This window comes from Lithobates pipiens, unplaced genomic scaffold, assembly GCF_037356315.1.
Source record: "Lithobates pipiens isolate NorthernLeopardFrog02 unplaced genomic scaffold, aLitPip1_a1.2 Scaffold_27, whole genome shotgun sequence".
Taxonomy (NCBI): domain Eukaryota; kingdom Metazoa; phylum Chordata; class Amphibia; order Anura; family Ranidae; genus Lithobates; species Lithobates pipiens.
Window position 1 is genome coordinate 191,956,028 of NW_027507788.1, and position 20,727 is coordinate 191,976,754.

Consider the following 20,727-nt stretch of genomic DNA (forward strand, 5'->3'; position numbering starts at 1 on the left):
AACTCCTCAATTCGGTGGTACTGAGGGAAGTGTTTGGAAGGAGTAAAAATTGCCTCCAGATAATGCCCATTCCCATATAGGACAGGCTCCACTAGCATGTAGATCAGTGAAGTCTTCGTTGGTTTTGGCAATTTAAGGTACCCCATGCTGGAGACTTAGGGGTGAATACAAATAGTATCAATAAACTTAACATATGTAAAAGTGTTACTAAAGAAATTTTTTTATAAAAAAAAATCAAATATTAGACTTACCCCCGCTCTGTGCAGTGGTATTGCACAGAGTGGCCCCGATCTTCCTCTTCTGGGGTCCCCGGCAGCGATCTTGGCTTCTCCTCTTTTCATGGCCACCATAGCCAGCCGCTTGCTATGGGGAGAAATGATGTCCACGTGCTCCCAACCTGTGTGGCTGCGCTCCATAGACATACACAGTGGGACTTAGACCCAGCCCTCACTTCCTCTTCACAGCATTTGATTGACAGCAGCAAGAGCCAATGCTGTGCGAAGAGAAAGAAAGGGGAAAAAAGATGCAGCCATGCACAGCGCTGATCTCCTCCCCTCTCTTACACTTCACACAGGGGAAGGGGGCACAGGGAAATTGAAAAAGATTTTACTTTAATGCAAACAATGCACTAAGGTAAAAAATGTTTTTACATTTAGTAACGCTTTAAAGTTTGGATGAAATCTTTGCCACAGGCCTCTCATCCTAATCTTATGCCTGAGAAAGAGCTACTCACCTACTACTACCTCCTCCTCCTCCACAGGTAATATGTGTCTCAAAGGACAACTCAGGAGGGCAGGCTGAAGTTGCATAGTTGTGAAACTTACTATCAATGGCCTCATAAAAGGCCCGAGATTCTGCCCATGAAATCGGACATTGTGGCAGATGAAGGCAGGGAGTCAGATTAGGGTCAACCATCAGAATAAAGATTACCAGGGCCCTGAATGGATAAACTTCTGGCCCTGTTGAAGCCAAGAACTCACACTGAGATCATCTGACCCTTTTGATCTGCCATGCTCTGTGACTTGCTGTCCCCAAAGGGTACCTCTGCTGCTATGCAAAAGGTGGTGAAGATCTCTGCCCCAAGCACTGTAGGCTGCTGCGAACCCAGGTATCATGGCAAGACTGCTGTGTTGTACAGCTGGAAGTTGTTGATTGTCAGAAGGTGTGTCCAGAAATCATAAATCACAGGGCCTGCACTTGAGACACAGTGCGGGCCCAGTACAATGCTGGGGGTTATTATTGAGTACATCGACACTAATGTTGGGTATTATTATTGCAGTCACTGACAATGTTGGGGGTTAATATTGCAGTCACTGACACCAACGTTGTGGAGTATTTTTGCACCCATTGACACCAATGCTGGGGGTTATTGTACTTCAACTTCTTCAGTGTGCATTGCAATACACTGCAAAATGACAGAAAATTTGGACGCCGAGGTGTTAAAATGCAAAGCCCTCTGGGATGGTCAGGGTCTGCACTTGAGGGGTCTACAATTTTCAAATTGACTACCACTGCTTTAGAGCATCTCTTTGCTGTTGGGCAGAGGGGGGGTCACATGTGGAAGACCTGATTAGAGCAGATTGCCAAGTTGCAGATAACAAGTAATAGTTCCCGGCTGTGTGTCATTCATCTTATTACACATCATTTGTTTAGAATATATTTTAGAATGTGGGCGTTTTAGCAGGTTTGTATAGTTTGAAAGGATAGAATGTGGTCCCTTTAAGGACCTAAGCCCTTAGGATGAACTGTAACTTACCTTAATTCTTCCTCAGTTTAATCTTGAGGAACTGAGAGAAGCACAAGACTGACAGCACACAGCTGTACCAAGGTCTATTTTTCCATGACCAAAAAATTACAAACTGCAACATTTTCTTCCTATGCAACTGAATGTCACTCTGACAGTGGAAGACCGGACAGTGCACAACTGCCCTACCTACCCCTATTAGTCACAGACATTTAAGCAAAGAAAACCCTCAGCTTGCCGAATAAATGACTCATCTGCCAGTTCAGAAGAATTCAAAGTAGAAACCATGATGTTCTTATGTATTATCATTTTTATATAAACAACATGTCCTGTACAGAATGTTACAGCCATTTTTCCAACAGACCAAATCGTACAGTGGGAGATGAGAGTCTAATTAGAGATAAATAAAAAACATCAATTGAAAATCACTTTAAGAGACGCTCCGTGTGTTCATCCTTGGGCTTGGGATATTAGCAGCAATTAGAATTCCATTTACATGGCAGCTTGATGTTTGGAAACGGTGGGGTGCGTACAACGTTGTTCATGCATGGCCAGAGCTTCCTCAGGAGGGGGATTCCTCAGGCTGGCCCCTTACAGGCACAGTAGCCAAATGGACAAGCTTCAAGTTGTCTACCCAGAGTAATTCTGCACATCCCTCAGGAGCCGATGTATTAATCCCTGTCCATACGTTCTGCAATATTTCATTACTGCACGTGGTCCGATTGCTTGACATTGGGTTGGAGGTGCTGAAAGTATGCCCTAAAATATACTAGCTATTTAAATCTTTAGTATACAATTGACAATTTATTTATTTATTTTTTTACACAGGTGCTACCGTAAATCTTTTCCCACAATTAGGACAGGGTTTGGTATGAATGCATCTGTCAGAGGCACTTGATTCACAGTACATTTGGTTCTTGCAAGGGGCAAGCCGGTGACTGCAGCCAGCACAGAAAGGGTTACCGGTACTGGGGCTGCCGTGTTTACTCATCGTCTGAGAATTCCAGATCCTGCACAATATCTTTTTCCCCCTTGGCTAGTTCCTTGAGATCGGCCTGAGAGAGGCGCTGCACCCCCTTATTATTTTTCTTCTGGTTCTTATTCTTGTGGGCTCCGGCTTCTCCCCCCTCCTCCTCGTCTTCATCCTGCGATTCCCCTGTGGGCGGAAGAGCAAATATAAATTCTGCTTTATCAGGAAGGAACAAGCCGGCCGAGGGTGGCTCATCACTAATTAATCTCGGCGCTCATTAATTTATCGCTGCTTGCTGCAGCATCCAGATAGAGGGGGCATTTGCCCATACTGAGCTCTGCAGCCAGATGTGTCTACATGAGAGCCACCTACTCACAACGCTGCGGAGACTGCCCCTAAATAACACAGATTTAGTACCGGTATATGGTCTGGGCTGGGGAGAATATATGAATAGCTAATGGTGTCTTTTAAACAACAGAGAAAGCAATAAAAAACAAAACAAAAAAAACAGCGGCTACCAAAGTCACATAAAAAGTCTGAGATGGAAAAGAACGCACACAATGCAGCACCATGTATGTGAACCTTTACCCTAAACCATAGCTTGAAGTCTTGATCATATATACACTGGCATTTTTTTCCCAATATTTATTCTGTATATTGTTTTTGAGTCACTTAAAAGATCTTCATTTTTATTACCATTGTCAGGTAATCACATTTAACATTTCTATATTACATGTGCTCCACATATGACATGGTTGTATTCATGCTGCACCTACACTGCTTAGATGTCACGGCTGAAGAATATATATATATATATATATATATTTTTTTTTTATAGTTTAACACTAGGTCATCACGCCATTTTCATTATGGAGGAGGGAAATTATATTGAAAAGGACCATGCATTCCCACTTTCATATAAAGTGCGCACCCAGGAAATAGAATGTCGCCATAATCCCCAGGAAGGAACTGTCTGGAAGCGAGTATGAGCAGGCGGATGGATGAGCATAGGTCTATGTAAATGTGCACATGGGGGAGCCGTAGTGCATCGTGCCTGCCAGATCGAACTCTCCCTGTATCTGGTGATTAATGACACAAGGCCTGCAATAAAGCGTTCTGTCCCACACTGCCTCCACAGCTCATTACCGGCCAGCTGTACGGAATTAACCCTTCAACTCCTGCTTCCTCCGCTTTACACTTTAGCAGGATACAAGAAAGTTAACAGCAACTACCACTAACCTGTACAGAAAAAAAAATGTTAAATGGTAGCCCTCCAAGCTTTTTTTTTATATTTGTATCCGATGAGCCTGCCAGAATGAGCCCTCTCTAAAACTTTCTGTCTTGGGTAATAATACTGCTCCTTTACAGACCCAGACTAATGCATGGTGCCAACCTAGAGCACATGCTCCTGCTGCAGTAAGAGCTGAGGTGCTGATGGACAGTGCACCAGCATATTCAGCTTGACTGCTTCCATTAGCCTCTTCATATCTACAGTGTAAAACTCACCTACAAAGCAACCCTATGTGCAGCCAATGACAGGCTGGCACCGTCATTGCTCTCAAGCAGAGAGACAGCTCAAAGAGCTGCAGCACCATGCATGGCGCAATCATGTAAACTCAGCTAGATAAGACATTTTAACAAATTTAGGCAAGAATATATATATATATATATATATATATATATATATATATATATATTTATTGCATAATGGTTTAACTATACCTTTCACAACTATTATGAACATTACACAGAAGAGCAGCAAACTGTGGTGTCCCATAAAGGATAGCCCACAATTAGCACGAAAGTGATAGACTAAGGGGCATTGCTGCATTAAAACTTGAGGCCGAGTTCCGACTTTGAGAGCTCATGTCGTATGACGTGTGCAAATCAATGTTTCCCTATGAGAGTCTTAACTGGTCCGACACAATTCAGTCCGACTTTGAAAATGCTCCCTGCACTTCTTTGGTCCGACTTTGATCCTACTTCAGCCCACTGAATACCACTGAAGTAGGATCAAAGTTGGATCACCGCCTTAACTGATCCGACTTTGGCAGACGACTTGTGCTCTGAAGATATTGAAGGGGTACCCCCCAGCAAAAAAAAATGGGGTTTCCCCTTCAAGAGCATACCAGGCCCTTCGGTCTGGTATGGATTTTTGGGAATGTGGAGGGGGACAAGGGGCCTCTTCCCGCCAAACCTGGCTGTTGGTTGTTGGGGTCTGTGGGCGGGGAGCTTATCAGAATCTGGAAACCCCCTAGGTCCCGGCCCCTCACTCTATGTGAATAAGTATGGAGTACATTTTACTCCTACCCATTCACCTAAAATAAGTGTCAAAAATAAAACGCAGTACACAGGATTTAGAGTCATTTATTAAGGCAGCTCTGGCGTCTCTTCTGATTTTTTTTCTCCTCTCCGGGCTCTTCTGCCTCTGCCGGTTCTTCTCTCCCTTTCTGGTTCTTCTCCGCTGATGTTTACTAGCCCTCTCGGGGTCTTCTCCCTTTGTTCGCTGTCTTCTGCCACTGCCGGGTCTCCTCTCTGAGCTGTCTTCTCCCTTGGTTCTTCCTCCGATATTGACTCAATGTTCTCTCCTGCTCTAATGCTAGGAGGGCAGTGTGCCACTACTTAAAATTGGCATGGGGCGGGGCCATCTAGTGACATCACAGAGGCCCAGCCCTCTTGTGACATTACCACCCAGGGCATGATGAGGTGGTGATGTCACAAGGGGGTGGGGCCTCCACGTGAAATCATTGGATGGCCCCGCCCCATGCCAATATATGTAGTGGCACACCGCACACCTAGCATTAGAGCGGCAGAGAGCAGCAAGTCAAAATCGGATGACGAACAGAGGGAAAACACAGCACAGAGGAAACCAGTCAGAGGCAGAAGACAGCAGGAGAAGAACCAGAGAGGGCTAGAAAACAACAGTGGAGTGCGGAGAAGAACTGGAGAGGAAGGGAAGAACTGGCAGAGGCAGAAGAGCCAGAGAGGGGAGAAGAAATCGGAAGAGACGCTGGAGCTGCCTTAATAAAATTACTTCAAAAACCAGTGTACTGCGTTTTATTTTTAACACTTTTTTTTTGCTGAATGGGTAGGGGTACAAATGTACCCCATATTTGGGAACATCAAGGTGACCCATGTTGAAGGCATGTGGCCTGGTATGGTTTTCCTGACCCTCCCTTTTCCTGACCTGCGTGTTCAGATAAGGGTCTGGTATGGATTTTGGTGGGACCCCATGTTGTTTTTTCTATGTGGAGGGTTTCCCTTAAAATTCATGCCAGACCGAAGGGTCTGGTATGGTCTTGGGGGACCCATGCAGTTTCCTTTTTTCATTTGGCGTGGAGTTTCCCCTAAAGAATTATACCAGACGCAAAGTGCCTGGCATTTTCGGGATCAGGGTCAGATCCCCGTTCATTGAAGTTGGACAGATGTCAGACTTCAAGTCGCAGGGCAAAGTCGGATCCACAGTCATATGACTGCCATGTCATACCAGTGTGAACCCGGCCTTACTGCTTTTGTCGGACTATGATCGAGATGACTAATGGAAAACAAGCATTACAATTCTCCTGCATAACTATATACTTCATTATGAAGGTGACCAATGAAAGACATAGATCACAAAAGCTGTGCACATCTGAATATACTAAATGTAAAGACTTGATTCTTGAACAAATTGCAATCCACTATAATAACATTGTTTGACTTACCTTCTAAGTCACTGCTTTCATCATCCTCCACCTCATATTCTCCTTCTTCATCACTGCTCAACTCAGAATCATCATCAGAAGAGTCTCCCTTACCCTTAGATTTTGACTTTCCTGAACAAAAAAGAAGGGCAAGTAAATTAAAAAGTATAGAACCACCACCAAGTAATATTACACCCAGATTTTACTGGTGGTACCAGACTATGCTGGCCTGTTACAGAAGTGAAACAGTAAAGCAGATTATATTATGAAATAACTACACTTAGCTTGCATATCCAAGCTATATATATATATATATATATATATATATATATATATATATATACACACACACACACACACACACACACACACACACACGTGCGCAAATGTGAAAATTTTATTTATTCCTTGTTCTTGCTGTTCCCTGGGAGCACTGCAGGATATGCCAGTTAAAATTTCTCGGCTATTGTATAATTAGGTGACAGGTCAATATATGTGTGTTTAAAGGTACATAACAGTAAAAAATGATACATTATGCTCAAGCTTTCCATAATTGTTTAAACCAAACTGCTTTTTGTCACATACACAAAACATCAGTCAGAGCGAAGATTTTTTTTTTTTCACAACCACCAGATTCATACCTGCATTTAAAATCATTACATCAAGCAGAAAGATAGGATCACACAGCGAAAACACCCTGTGAAACCTAGCTGCAGTGTGGTTGCAGTGGATTAGCATAGCTGTAGTGCATGAGTCCCCCACACTTCATTTTGTTGGTGAGCTGGTAGCGGCTTACCAAATAATACAAATGTGTAAGAGATTCCCAAACACAGGCACCACAGGCTGTTTCTTTAAGCACATACAGAAAAAACAATGCAATGTATGTGCCAAATACGGTATTTGCTGACCTTGAAAGTGGATACTACAAGCAGGAAAGAAAAATTACAGCATCAGTTTAAGGCTCCATGCACACTGAAGCTGATAAACTGCAGTTTATTGGAGTTTGGGCGTTTTTTGTAAAAGCCCATAAACTCCACTCTATGTTAGCCTATGTGTCCATGCACACATGGACGTTTTTCAGCTTTAATGAGCAGTGGAGTTTATGGGCTTTTTTCTGAACGCCAGAAATTCGCGTTCAAAGTGCCGTTTTTCAGCGGCAAAAAACGACAAACGCTCATTAACGCTCATTAACGCTCGTTCATTAGTGTTCGGCATTCTATTTTTCAATGCATTGTGGGATTTTTGGAGTGTCCTCTGTGTATTTTTATAAAAAACGCCCATTAACGCTAACGCTGTAAAACGCTCATTAACGCTCATTAACGCTAGTATAAAACGCTGTTAAAAGCAGGTTTTTCAACCAGCGTTTTCTGCCAGCAATCTGGCGTCCAGAAATAGCTTTTTTGAGCTTCAGTGTGCATGGAGCCTTAGGATGCAGAGCGATCCCCTCACACATAAGGAGCTGTATGAATTCTGACAGCAATGGATTATATAAAAATTAAGGGCAATCGAGTGGACTTTAGCACAGTGGCATAAACCATCCACTTTCCCCTGTAGGAGACTACACTTTGAAAAGCAAGTTTTCCCAACATCCTTTTAAAGTGATTGTAAAGGTTTGCTTTAAAAAAAAAAAAAAAAAAAAAAAAATTGTTATACTTACCTCCTCTGTGCAGTTGGTTTTGCACAGAGCAGCCCAGATCCTCCTCTTCTCGGGCCCCTCTTTGCTGTTCCTCAGTCAGCAGCTTGTTACAGGTTGTCATCCAAGCTGAGTCCTGACCTGGGCACGCCCCCCTCTCCCCTGATTGGCTGACAGCCGTGGGAGCCAATAGCACAGATGCTCTGTCTCAGGCAATCAGGAGGAGTGTACTGGAGGGCTGAGGCGATCGTGGACACTGTTTGAGAGAGGGAGGTCAGGTAGGTAATTGGGGGGTGCTGGGGAGGCTGCTACACACAGAAGTTTTTTTTTTTATCTTAATGCATAGAATGCATTAAGATAAAAAAAAAAACCTTCTGCCTTTACAACTCCTTTAAATGTGCATTTCCCAACTGATAATTAGTAAAAATGTATTAAATTACAATCCAACCATAACTTACTATAGTTATTCTTAAATTATTTAAAACGCATTGTCTATCTATGCAAAAAACAGAGAGAACCTAGCCTACAAATACCCCTGAAAGTTTGGAAAACACTAAGGGCCAATGCACACAATGACTGGCGTTTTTCCACACTGAAGAATGCCAGTCAATGATTGGACACACACAAAACTATTGTTTGAATGGGCCTGCCCTAATAAAGAACATCAGCTGAAAGCTGGAGAGTTGTTCACAGACACCACTAAAAAAAAATCAAAAAAAAAAAAAAAAAAAAAATCACATAGGCCAAATTATAGTTGGGGGCCATCAAGTAACTAAATAAAAGTGCAGCAAAGGTTGCAAGCACAGCAAGTTAGAAATCTTCTCAGCTTATGACAAGAGCAATCGTATTTTGTCCACTTGTCAAACAGATAACAAAATGGTATATTTAACACAATAAAAAGGGAACAATAAGGAGACGTTCCTTGTTAGGGTTTATATACACTTATCCCACATTCATAGTGGGTAAGATTGAATAAAGACAATAGTCCATCCAGTGCGACCTGTGTAGGTGTATGCGTGTCAATGTCGATAATCATGTCCCATAACCCTGTATGTTGTGTTCACTAAGATGTACATCCAAGAGTCTCTTAAAAATACCAATACTCCTCGCTGACACCACCAATTGTGGAAGATAGATCCACATCCGTATAGCCCTGAAAAGTGAACCCCCCCCCCCCATGGAGCTTAAAGGGGTTGTAAAGGTAAATTTTTTATTTGCTACATAGGTTCCTTTAACCACTTGGGATCCGCGCTATTGCAAAATGACGGCAATAGCGCGGACCCACATTTTCGGGACTACGTCTATTGACGTAGTCCCGGTTACGAGCGGCCTGCGCGCCCCCTGAGGGGCGCGCGCGGCGCGCTCTGTGATCGGCGAGTCCGTGAGACTCGCCTGATCACCGATCCGTGTAAGGGGTCGATCCCGACCCCTTATCACGTGATCAGCTGTCAGCCAATGACAGCTGATCATGTGATAAAACGGAGCCGGTAATCGGCTAGTATTCCTCCTCGCGCTGACAGCGCGAGGAGAAAAAAAAAAAGCCGATCGCCGGCGGCCGTGTTCGGGACATCAGTCCCGATCACGGCCAGCAATTTAAAAGGACACCTGCCCCCTGCCAGTGCCCACCTGCCACCCGCAGTGCCATCCTGAAATAAAGTAAGTGCCCCCCTGTCAGTGCCACCCAGCAGTGCCCATAGTGCCCACAGTGCCACCCAGCAGTGCCCACAGTGCCACCCAGCAGTGCCCACAGTGCCACCCACAGTGCCACCCACAGTGCCACCCAAAATCTGCCTCAGGTGCTGCACCCCAGTGCCGCCCATCAGTGCCCAGCAGTGCCGCCCATCAGTGCCCAGCAGTGCCGCCCATCAGTGCCCAGCAGTGCCACCTATCAGAGCCACCTATCAGTGCCACCTATCAGTGCCCATCAGTCCCATCTATCTGTGGTACCTATCAGTGCCCATCCGTGCCACTTATCCGTGCCACCCATCCGTGCCATCTTATCTGTGCCCATCTTTGCCCATCAGTGCCGCCTTATCTGTGCCCATCGGTGCCGCCTTATCTGTGCCCATCGGTGCCGCCTTATCTGTGCCTATCAGTGCCCACCAGTGCAGCCTATCAGTGCCCACCAATGCAGCCCATCAGTGCCCACCAATGCAGCCCATCAGTGCCCACCAATGCAGCCTATCAGTGCTGCCTAATCAGCGCACTTCAATGAAGGAGAAAAATGACCCGTTTGCAAAATTTTATAACAAACTATTAAAACATGATTTTTTTTTTTGCATCTTTTTTTGTTTGTTTAGCAAAAAATAAAACTCCGAGCTGTAACTAAATACCACCAAAAGAAAGCTCTATTTGTGGGAAAAAAATGATAAAAATTTCATTTGGGTACAGTGTTGTATGACCGCGTAATTGTCACTCAAAGTGCATCAGCGCTGAAAGCTGAAAATTGGTCTGGGACTGAGGGGGGTTTAAGTGCCCAGTAAGCAAGTGGTTAAGCTAGTGCATTGTTGGTTCACTTACCTTTTCCTTTGATTTCCCTTCTAAATGTTTTTTTTCTTTGTCTGAATATCTCACTTCCTGTTTCTCCTCAGTAAACTTCTCACCATCATCCGAGCTGGTGGTTAGTCAGCCAGAACAGCTTACTGAACAACAGCTTACTGGGGAGGAACAGGAAGTGAGAAATTCAAAGAAAACAAAGAAAAAAAACATTTAGAAGGGAAATCGAAGGAAAAGATAAGTGAACCAACAATGCACTAGCTTAAAGGAACCTATGTAGAAAATAAAAAAATTACCTTTACAACCCCTTTAAGGTTAAACTGCTTCTCATCCAGCCTCACTGTGTGCCCCCCCCCCCCCCCGTCCTCTTACACTCCCCGTGACTGAAACATTTTCTTCCAAAGTTAGGATCACCATTGAGGTATTTGTATATAGCCATCATATCACCTCTCAAGTGTCTCTAATACATTTAGCGCTTGTAGTCGTTCTTGGTAATCGAGGTCCTCCAGTCCACTTATTTATTTGCTCTTCTCTGCACTCACTTCAGCTCCAGCACATCCTTCCTGAGGATTGGTGACCGGAACTGGAGGGAATACTCAAGATGTGGCCAAACCAGAGTTTTATAAAGTGGCAGGATTATTGTTTCATCTCTGTAGTATATCCTCTTTTTTTTATGCAAACTAAGAGTCTGCTGTTTTTTCTTGCTGCAGCTTGACATTGATTGCTATTGCTCAGTCTTCTACCAGGACCCCCAGATCTTTCTCCATCCTTGATTCCACCAGAGGTTCTCCCCTTAGTGGGTAATGTGTGTTTATATTTTTAGCGCCCAAGTGCATCACTTTACATTTTTCAACATTAAACCTAATTTGCCATGTAGATGCCCACCCCATTATTTTATTCACGTCTTCCGGTATAAATATCCTGATGTGGAGTTATTGCCCTGCTTATTTTTGTGTTGTCCTCAAAAACTGAGATTGAGCTATTTATCCCATTATCTATATCATTTATGAATAAATTAACCTTTTTCGCAGCCAGAGAATTTTTTTTTGCGCTTCTTGCACATGTTTAAAAAAATAATTTTAGCCCTAAAGATGATGAAAACCCCCCAAACATTATATGTAGTCTAAAAGCAGACACCCTAAATCAGTGATGGCGAACCTTGGCACCCCAGATGTTTTGGAACTACATTTCCCATGGTTCTCATGCACGCTGCAGTCTAGTTGAGCAGTTGAGTTGGGAAATGTAGTTCTAAAACATCTGGGGTGCCAATGTTCGCCATCACTGCCCTAGAGAATAAAATAGTGGTATTTCCAATTTCTTATGTCACACGATGTTACCACAAAGGCCTAGGAAACGCAAAATTTCATGAAAAAAATACACACACTCTTAAAGAGGAAGTAAACTCTCCCACTCTGATGCTTCTTTTCATTTAGTCAATTCTAATAAGTAATTATCCCACTATAGCCACTGTAATCCAGCACAAAAAGCATATTACTTACTGTTTAAAGAAACTTTAAAAAACTTGTTTCGAGGAGTTAGGCAGCGCCATCTTAAGTATTGTTTTCTGAGTCCACAGTGGAGTGTGTTTCTGCCCTTACACTGAGCACTTCCTTTTCTATGGCAACCCTGCTTCCTTGTTCATAGCGGACTTGTTTTATTTCATAGTATTTACTTGTACCGATTGTCTAATGTTTGCCTGTGTCAGTCTTATCAGCTTCAGCTAATAAGACTGCAGTAATGGCTAGGTTTACGCTGCATGTGATGTCACATGGTCACATGGTGTGTAGGAGGAAGCTCTGAGTGATTATGCAGCCTCCTGGGATATCAGTGGTTTGCCGTAGGAACTCCTGATAACAGATAGACAAGCACATAGAGAGTGTGCTGTAAATCAGGGGAGATCTGGGCATGCTCAGTGAGGTCATTCTAAAGAACAAAAAGGATTACAACAATACTAAGCAAGTAAGGAGATATCTACAAGCCGTGTCCATTAGGGTTTTTTATGCTGATTTACATGGGACAACGTTGTGGGGGAAGAGTTTACAACCACTTTAAGTGAATTTTAGGGCGAAAAAAAAAAAAAATCCACATTTTTGGTAAAATATAAAAGACGAGGTTGCATCGAGTAAAGAGATACCCAACACACCAAACCTTAAATTTATGTGCGCCGATGCAATGGCGACAAACTTCAGTACCCTATATTTTCTATAGGTGGTGTTTTAAAAGCCCTCTATAGGTATCAGTTTAGGGTTACGGAGGAGGTCTTGTGCAAGAATTATTGCTCTCACTTTGACATGCTCAGCAATATGCAACATGTGTATCGCAGTCAACGTTTTGACGCGTAGGGGTCCCCGATGCATGCGTTTACGTTCGCGGATGCATATATGTGGAGGTGGGGGGGCCTCAAAAAAAAATTTGAGGGGGGGGGGATTTTATATACTTTGGTGCAACTTTATTCTTTTGTATAAAAAACTTTTTTTTTTTTTTACCCATCACATAGGGGACAGAAAGTCCCCTATGTGATGATTTTTAGGTGGCAGGTTCTCTTTAATGAGATATGCAGTCTAAAAGACCCTGCATATCTCCCCTGTACTCCACTGATGTGGAACTGCCAGCGAAAAGGGTTAAACAGAATTGGTCTCAAAACAGAGCATTGGGGTACCCCATTTACCACTCCAGACCTCTTAAAAACAGCAGTTATAGAGAGACCACTAAACCAAACAAACCCCATGGAAAAAATAAATAAAAAGACATTTAATAAACTATAACCCCAAGCCGCTCTGAACCCCACTTAGCCCTTAGTCAGTTACTGGACCCATGGGCACCCACACGTGGGAATGTGTGTAATGCTTGCAGTGACCTGACAGGAACACGAATCCAACGGAGTGCAATTGTCACGTCTGGATGACAGGAGGCGAGAATGTGGCTGAATGGGAGCGCGGCAACATGAAATACTCAAGAGACCAGGCAAGAAGCAGGAAATGAAAAGCACACGCAGAAAGGGATCAGATGAAGAAGTGACAGGAGGGGAGAGGGGAAAAAAACACAAAAAAAAAAAAACGTCACGCACAATTCCCAGTTTAAAAAATAAAAGACAGGAAGGCTGCGGATAGAAGAGAGTCTAGAAGACGAGAGAAAATAAAACCACAGAGCACTTCTGGAGGTGACTGCGGGCAGAGTAACAAGCCAGGTCTCTAACATCCATTAGAGGGCCGTCAGTAAGCGCTCGCTTGGTGCTCATTAGAGAGGTTCTCACGGATACTCCAGCTCCCCACTCCTCTCTGCTAATTACCTGACGAGGAGCACATCCGGCCCTGCTGGAAGAGCCATTAATAAGCCCTGGCTGCACGGCGTGCTCCGGCACAGATCTGTCACCGGCAACCTTCCAGCTAAATGTCCTTACTACTAGCGGGGGAAGATGTATTGCGTTAGTGAGTCACGTATGGCTCTAGGCTCCATATGTGAACCAAGTGATCGGAATTATACGCAACCTGTCTCTCCACATCACATCTGTATTATGAAAGTCACAAGGTGAAAAAATAGGCAATCTACAAAATGTATTAAAAATATGAATTTTTTACAATTATTTTTATACCAAGTAGTGCAAAGTCTGCAGCAGATTGTTTCATTTCAGCACACAACTTTTGATGCTTTTGTTTTTGGTACTAATAATAATGACCTAGTCTAGCAAGCTTTTAAGGCCACATTCACACGACTGGTTACATGAGGCCACCAGATGCCAGTGGAAACAACCTTTGTATTCTAGTGGCTGGAATGACCGCAGTGAGCTGAATCCACGCTTGATCTGTTCATAACCGCAGATAACTGCTGTGTGTGCGGGGCTACATGCAAACACATGCCCCTGGGTATTCCAGTTGCAGGAATCCTCCGATTCTTGCTTCTGGAATCTGGTGGCTGCATACAACCAGCCATATAAAAATTACCTTATCAGACATTTCTGTCACAATAATATTTTTAACAATCTGTGGTAGCATTTATAAATATGAAACTATTGCATTTATTGTCAAAATAATATTAATTTTACCCATGGTTTAAGGTCACTTTCACACAGGGCGGATCCACTGGACGGACTCCGCTAGCTCAGTGGGGGATCGATCCATTGATCCAGAGCTCCGCTGTTCTCTATGGTGAGAATGGATGAAAACGGACAGGTTGTCCGTTTTCTTCCGATCTGCTGGACAGAGGGCGAACATATCACCAGCCATCTGCTTTGAGTGAATCTTTTCGGATCGGATGGCAGGCGGGGGTCAGCGGACACATAGCCGTTGACATCCGCCTGCCCATAGAAGTCAATGGGTGGCCTGCTCTGATCCGCCAGAAAAATGGACAGGCGGATCCAAGCGGGCCAATCGTGTGAAAGGGGCCTTAAGGCAAACTTCAGGCAAACCTCTAAATACAAGATGAAAAACACATCAGGGAATAGGTTTACCAGCCAAAGGATTTGAATTTGTCTGTGCACATCTGAAAATTACACAGCTCTGCCACACAATACAGTTTTATCTGGAAGGACAAGAGACCCCATTTTGTTCTGTTGCAGTTTGGTAACACATGCGTGTATTGTTTTTTTTAACCACCCTGAGACTGGAAAGTGAAAGGAGAAACAGCTAAATTATGAAATCATCTTGCTGTGACTTTGTCCTCTCCTATCAGCATGCTCTTTGTTCTGCAGTAAAACTGACTCCAGGCATACCCCACTTTTAAAGTGGGGTGCCCCTAAAAAAAAAAAGAAAAACATTTAAAAAAAGTCAGCAGCTACAAATACTGCAGCTGCTGACTTTTAATAATCGGACACTTGCCTGTCCCAGGGTCCAGCGATGCGGGGGAACGAAGCCCCCCCTCGTTCCCCGCTCCGCTCGCGGAGCCGTCATTTGTACTGTGGGCACCCGGCTGTGGCTTCACATCCGGGCACCCACTGCGCATGCGCAAGGGGTGCAGGCCGCCGTGATATGCCGCACAGTCACCTGGGACGCGTGACAGGTCCCAGATGACTGTGCGGCGTGAGGGGAAGTGATGTCACCAGCCCGGGCAAGGAAGAAGGCAGACTATGAGGGACCCCCTAGCAACAAGTATTTAGAGGTGAGGAAAACATATTTTTTTTCCAATTATTTTTCCAATTATTTTTTATTTTTTAAGAATTTTAAGCAATTTTTTATTTTTTGGTAGCAACACCACTTTGAGTACACAATGGGGTTTATTTACTAAATCTGGAAAGTGCAAAATCAGGGTCACGTCTCAAAGAAACCAATGAGCTTCTAACCCCAGTTTGTTCAATTAACCTTTGGTAATAAAATCTGGAAGCTCATTTGTTTCTATGCAGAAGTGAACATGCTTTTGCGCTTTCCAGCTTTAGGAAATAAACCCCATTGTGTACTTTACAGTGGAGTATGCCTGTAATTACTTACAATTGCTGGTTCTCCCTCTCAGTCTGAGCTCTGGATTACATTTTCCTCCTCAAAATTCTACAAACAATATCCCATAATGATACGTGAAAGAAGTTTGTTTGAAATCTTTGCAAATTTATTAAAATAAAATAAAAATCACATGTACAAAAGTATTCACAGCCTTTGCTCAATACTTTGCTGAAGCACCTTTGGCACCAATTACAGCCTCAAGTCTTTGAGTATGATGCCACAAGCTTGGCACACCTATTTTTCATTAGTTTCCCCCATTTTTCTTTGCAGGACCTCTCATGCTCCTTCAGGTTGGATGGGGAGCCATTTTTGTTGTTGTTGTCCTGTTGGAAGATGAACCTTAGCCCCAGACAGAGATCCAGAGTGCTCTGGAGCAGGTCTTCATAAAGATGTCGCTGTACATTGCTGCATTCATCTTTCCCTCCATCCTGACTAGTCTCCCAGTTCCTGCCGCTGAAAAACATCCTCACAGCATGATGTTGCCACCACAATGATTCCCTGTAGGGATGGTATTGGCCAGGTGATGAGCGGTGCCTGGTTTCTTCCAGACATGACGCTTGCCATTCAAGCCAAAGAGTTTAATCTTTGTTTCATCAAGCCAGAGAATTTTGTTTCTCATGGTCTGAGAGTCCTTCAGGTGCCTTTTGGCAAACTCTAGGCAGCCAGGCTGTCATGTGCTGTCTGAGGAGTGGCTTCCGTCTTGCCACTCTACCATACAGGCCCGATTGGTGGAGTGCTGCAGAGATGGTTGTTTTTCTGGAAGGCTCTCCGCTCTCCACAGCTGGAGCTCTGTCAGAGTGGCCATTGGGTTCTTGGTCACCAAGGCTCTTTTCCCCCCAAATGCAGTTTGGCCAGGAGGCCCGCTCTAAGAGTCCTGGTGTTTCCACACTTCTATTTATGGATGATGGAGACCACTGTGCTCATTGGGCCACACACAGCAACCTAAAATACCCTCAGTGCTAAAAAGCTCCTCACAAAATTCCACAAAGGTGTTTCACCACAGCATGAATCCTTCAACACTCTCACTAAATTGAACTCACCAGATACATATGCTGGTAAAATTATAAACCAGCAAATAAGCCAAATCTCTCCCAGGGATCATCAGATATATTCCTCTCCTACTAGGCAGTGAACAGAATCCCAACTAGCAATTCAGTGTTCAGTGTGGGGAATAAAAAAAGAAGGAAGGAAGAAGGCTCCCAAAGTGTAAAAACGTAATGACAGGCTTTATTAAAATAAGGCTTACCTATAGGTACAGTAAATATCTCCTAAACATGCACCGTTTAGGAAATATTTGTGAAGCTGCCAGTGACGTCCCTAGCGAATGCGCTCTGAAGGGCAGGGACACTGTGTTATTCCTTCATAGCCCTGTGCAGCGGCTCCAGCGCACATGCACGAGAGTAACGTCATTGCGGCTCGTCTAGTCAAAGGACCAAAGGCCGCCAACCCGGCAGGAAAATCGGATGAAGATGGAAGCCCTGACAGTGGTGACAGTTCGCCACTGGAGGACATCGTTTTAAGGAAAGTTTCACATAATGTGTTTGCAATGCATACTAGCACGTTTATAACTTTGCCTTGCAGGTTTCCAAAAAAAAAAAAAAAGCTGGCGGTTTACTACCCCTTTTAGAATACATTCTTTTACATTCAGAGGATTTAAAACTATAAGGATATTGTTAGGGAACAGGCTCAGATTGAAGGTCAACTTCAACAAGCTTCAATGGCTCCTGCTGCTGTGTCTCAACCAATGAGGAGAGATAGACCCAGGATAGCTTCTGCTCTCGTGCACATTGCTGGATCGGGATCAGGCTTAGGTGAGTATAAAGGGCAGCTGCACACCGAAGGTGTTATAAATGCATGAAAGTAAAAAAAAAACCTTCAGGCTTTAGAACTATTGCTACTTTATCAATAAAACAAACTTGGGCTTTGAATAAAATTTTAAGTCCAACAGTACTAAAAGAATGATTCACCCTGGGGAAAAAAAAAAATAAAAAATAAATAAATCAGGCACAACCCCTATATCTGTTAAAGCATTCAATAAACACAACCCAATGCTTGCAATCTAGAGCTCTGCTGTGGCCTGTGCTTCTGTGTGAAGCTCACCTTTTAGGCACTGAAAACGTATGTATAATAAACTAACTCATCATCTCTGCAGCTTGCTCTGGCCAAGCCCTATTCAGACACATGCTTTAAATTACATCTCATCCCCCAGAGGAGCCATAAGCTACAAAGGAAAGGTCCACCTGCGGTCACAAAGGCCTGTGTGAGACCCACGGACTAAATTACTAACAGATTTTTGGCAAGCAGGCGGTGGTTGGCATGCGTGGGGGGGGGACTAATATTTAGTCGTCAGAGGTCCCAGTTCTGCATTTATCCAACCAGATGGGAGAAGAAAACCCCCACCCTCATCTATGAAGAAAAACCTGGAGGCACCTTAACTGTTCTCAGGGAACACCAAGCTCACCCTTCAAAGTGGCATAATTGCGGAGTCCATTAAAGGGTTTTACTGATGAGCGCACTGAATGTGGACAAATGGTCTAAAAGTAGAATGAGAAGAGCAAGGGGAGATAAAGGAGGGGGGAATATACAATTTTTGTACACACCGTAAAAACCTTTTCTTGGGAGTCCTGTGAAGGACAAAGGAAATCTTAAACCTTTCGGTTTTACTGCCACCTACAGAAGAATCTGACATTGGCAAAAAACAAGTCTCAGTTTTGTAGCAAAGCAGTACCAAAAACAAGGTCATAAACAGGCGAGTGAGATTTGTGTCCTTCAATGGACTCCAAGAAACGGTAAGTATTACGGTAAGTATAAATAACCTATTTTCTCTCTCAAGTATTGAAGGACACAGGAAGTCTTAAGCCTTCAAGATGTTGAAAAGTAGTCCAACTGAGGGGTAGGAATGCATGCACCTTAAAGCACTGGGTAAGAACTTGCACCTGAAGCTGGCTTCTGATGAGGCCACCACATCTACTTGGTAAACGCCTTGCCAATCTAGAAAACAAATGCTTGATGCCAACAATCCCAAGAAGCACTCGCAGATCTAGTAAAGCAAACCTTGGCAGGAAACAGTAGAACCCAATCCTTGTGACCATAAGCTTGTATGATGGTCTATCTGTGCCACTTAGAGATGGTGGATAAGAAGCTGGTGCACCCTTTAAGGGTCCCAGCAGGGATCACAAAAAGGGAATAATTCTTTGTGAAAGAATAGACTCTCAAAGCCCACACAATATCCTGAGCAAGCAGGGGAAAATCCTGGTTGAGGTGAGGAGCAAAAACTATTTAAGGCAAGAAGGAAGTTCAGGGTGTCGACACCACCAACACAAAACCAGAAAGGGTTCCTTGCAGGATAAGGCTGTTTGTTCAGACTCTCGCCAAGGTGATAGTTACAGGAAAACACCATCTTGTGAGAGTAGAGACAAGAATGTCTGTAATTGGTTTAATCCCCAAACATTATTTTTATTTTTTTTTTTAGAAGAGACCCTAGGGAATAAAATAGCGACCGCTGCAATTTTTTATGTCACACAATATTTGCTTAATTTTCTTGCTAATGCGCAATTGGAAAAAATACACGTTAATAAAAAAAAAAAAAAAAAAAAAACACAATAGTTGCCCCAATTTTGTTTTGTAAATTGTGAAAGATGTTATGATCAGTAAATAGACACTCACGAACATGTTGCGCTTTAAAATTGTTACAGAGGAGGTCTAGTGCTAGAATTATTGCTCTTGATTTAACGTTCACGGCAATACATTACATACGTGGTTTGAATACCGCTTACATATGTGTGTGCGACTTGCCTGGTATACGAGCAAGGAAGGATGGGGGCGCTTTACATTTTTTCATTATTTTGTTTTTAAATCACTTTTAATCCTATTACAAGGAAAGTAAACATCCCCTGTAAAAGAAAAAGGGATGACAGATACTTTTTAAGGAGGGATGTGGGGTCAAAAAGACTATCAACTGCTTATATCCCCTCCCGCCGATTCAGAAACTGTCCCAGCGTATCATAAACCGCTCGGAACGGTTTAATGACAAAGCTGACCACCTGGTGAAAAAAATAAATAAATGGTACCAGGGTTTATGGCTGATATCTTCACCCATAATCCTGGTAAACCACTTGCAAATTGCAACATTGTGTGTGTGTATATATATATACACACACACATACTTATACATACACACACATATCGTATTGCGGTCGGCAAGTGGTTATACATTAAGGTAAAAAACCTTTCATGTTTTGCTTCGGCTCCTGCCCCCCCTAAATACTTACTTGAGCCCAATTTTGATACAGCGCTGTGTCTGAGAAAAGCAAAGCTGCTCTCTCTCAGTCCCCATTGGCTCAGAGACAGCCTGCTGTCAATTACAGCCTGTGAGGAAAGAGATGGCGCGGGGCCCAGCCCCCGCTGTGTCAATAGCCACAGGCAGTGCAGCCCAGGATTGAGACCGCAGGTGTGCCACAATAGGAAGCGGCTTCCTGTGGTGGCACTCTGAGAAGAGAGAGCCGGGAGCATTGGCACATTACCTGACAGGAGGATCAGGGCTGCTCTGTGCAAAACTACTGCACGGTGTAGATAAGTATAAACGTGTTTATTTTTTATACTTAGCTTTTAAACAATTAATATTGACAGAGATGGAGAAGACTTTGCAGTGTGTTCCTCAGGTTTCTTCCACTGGGGAAAATCAGTGCTATTTTCACCTGTAGCATCTTTGATTCTTTCAGGAGCTCCAGGAGCAACTTTTCAGGACGTCCGAAGAGAAACTGTCTCTTCAA

At 43.6% G+C, this 20,727-nt stretch overlaps 1 protein-coding gene across 1 annotated transcript in view; it reads right to left on the bottom strand.

The window, feature by feature from the left end:
- Positions 1 to 2,036: 2,036 nt before the first annotated feature.
- The window catches only part of NOC2L (NOC2 like nucleolar associated transcriptional repressor), a 224,624-nt gene continuing 205,933 nt past the window's right edge, over positions 2,037 to 20,727 (bottom strand). The window contains exons 18-19 of the mRNA XM_077458080.1: positions 6,419 to 6,529; positions 2,037 to 2,900 (exon numbers count right to left, since the gene is read on the bottom strand). Of these exons, the coding sequence (XP_077314206.1) occupies positions 2,728 to 2,900; positions 6,419 to 6,529 (284 nt within the window). The 3' untranslated portion in view covers positions 2,037 to 2,727. The remainder of the gene's footprint in view (positions 2,901 to 6,418; positions 6,530 to 20,727) is intronic.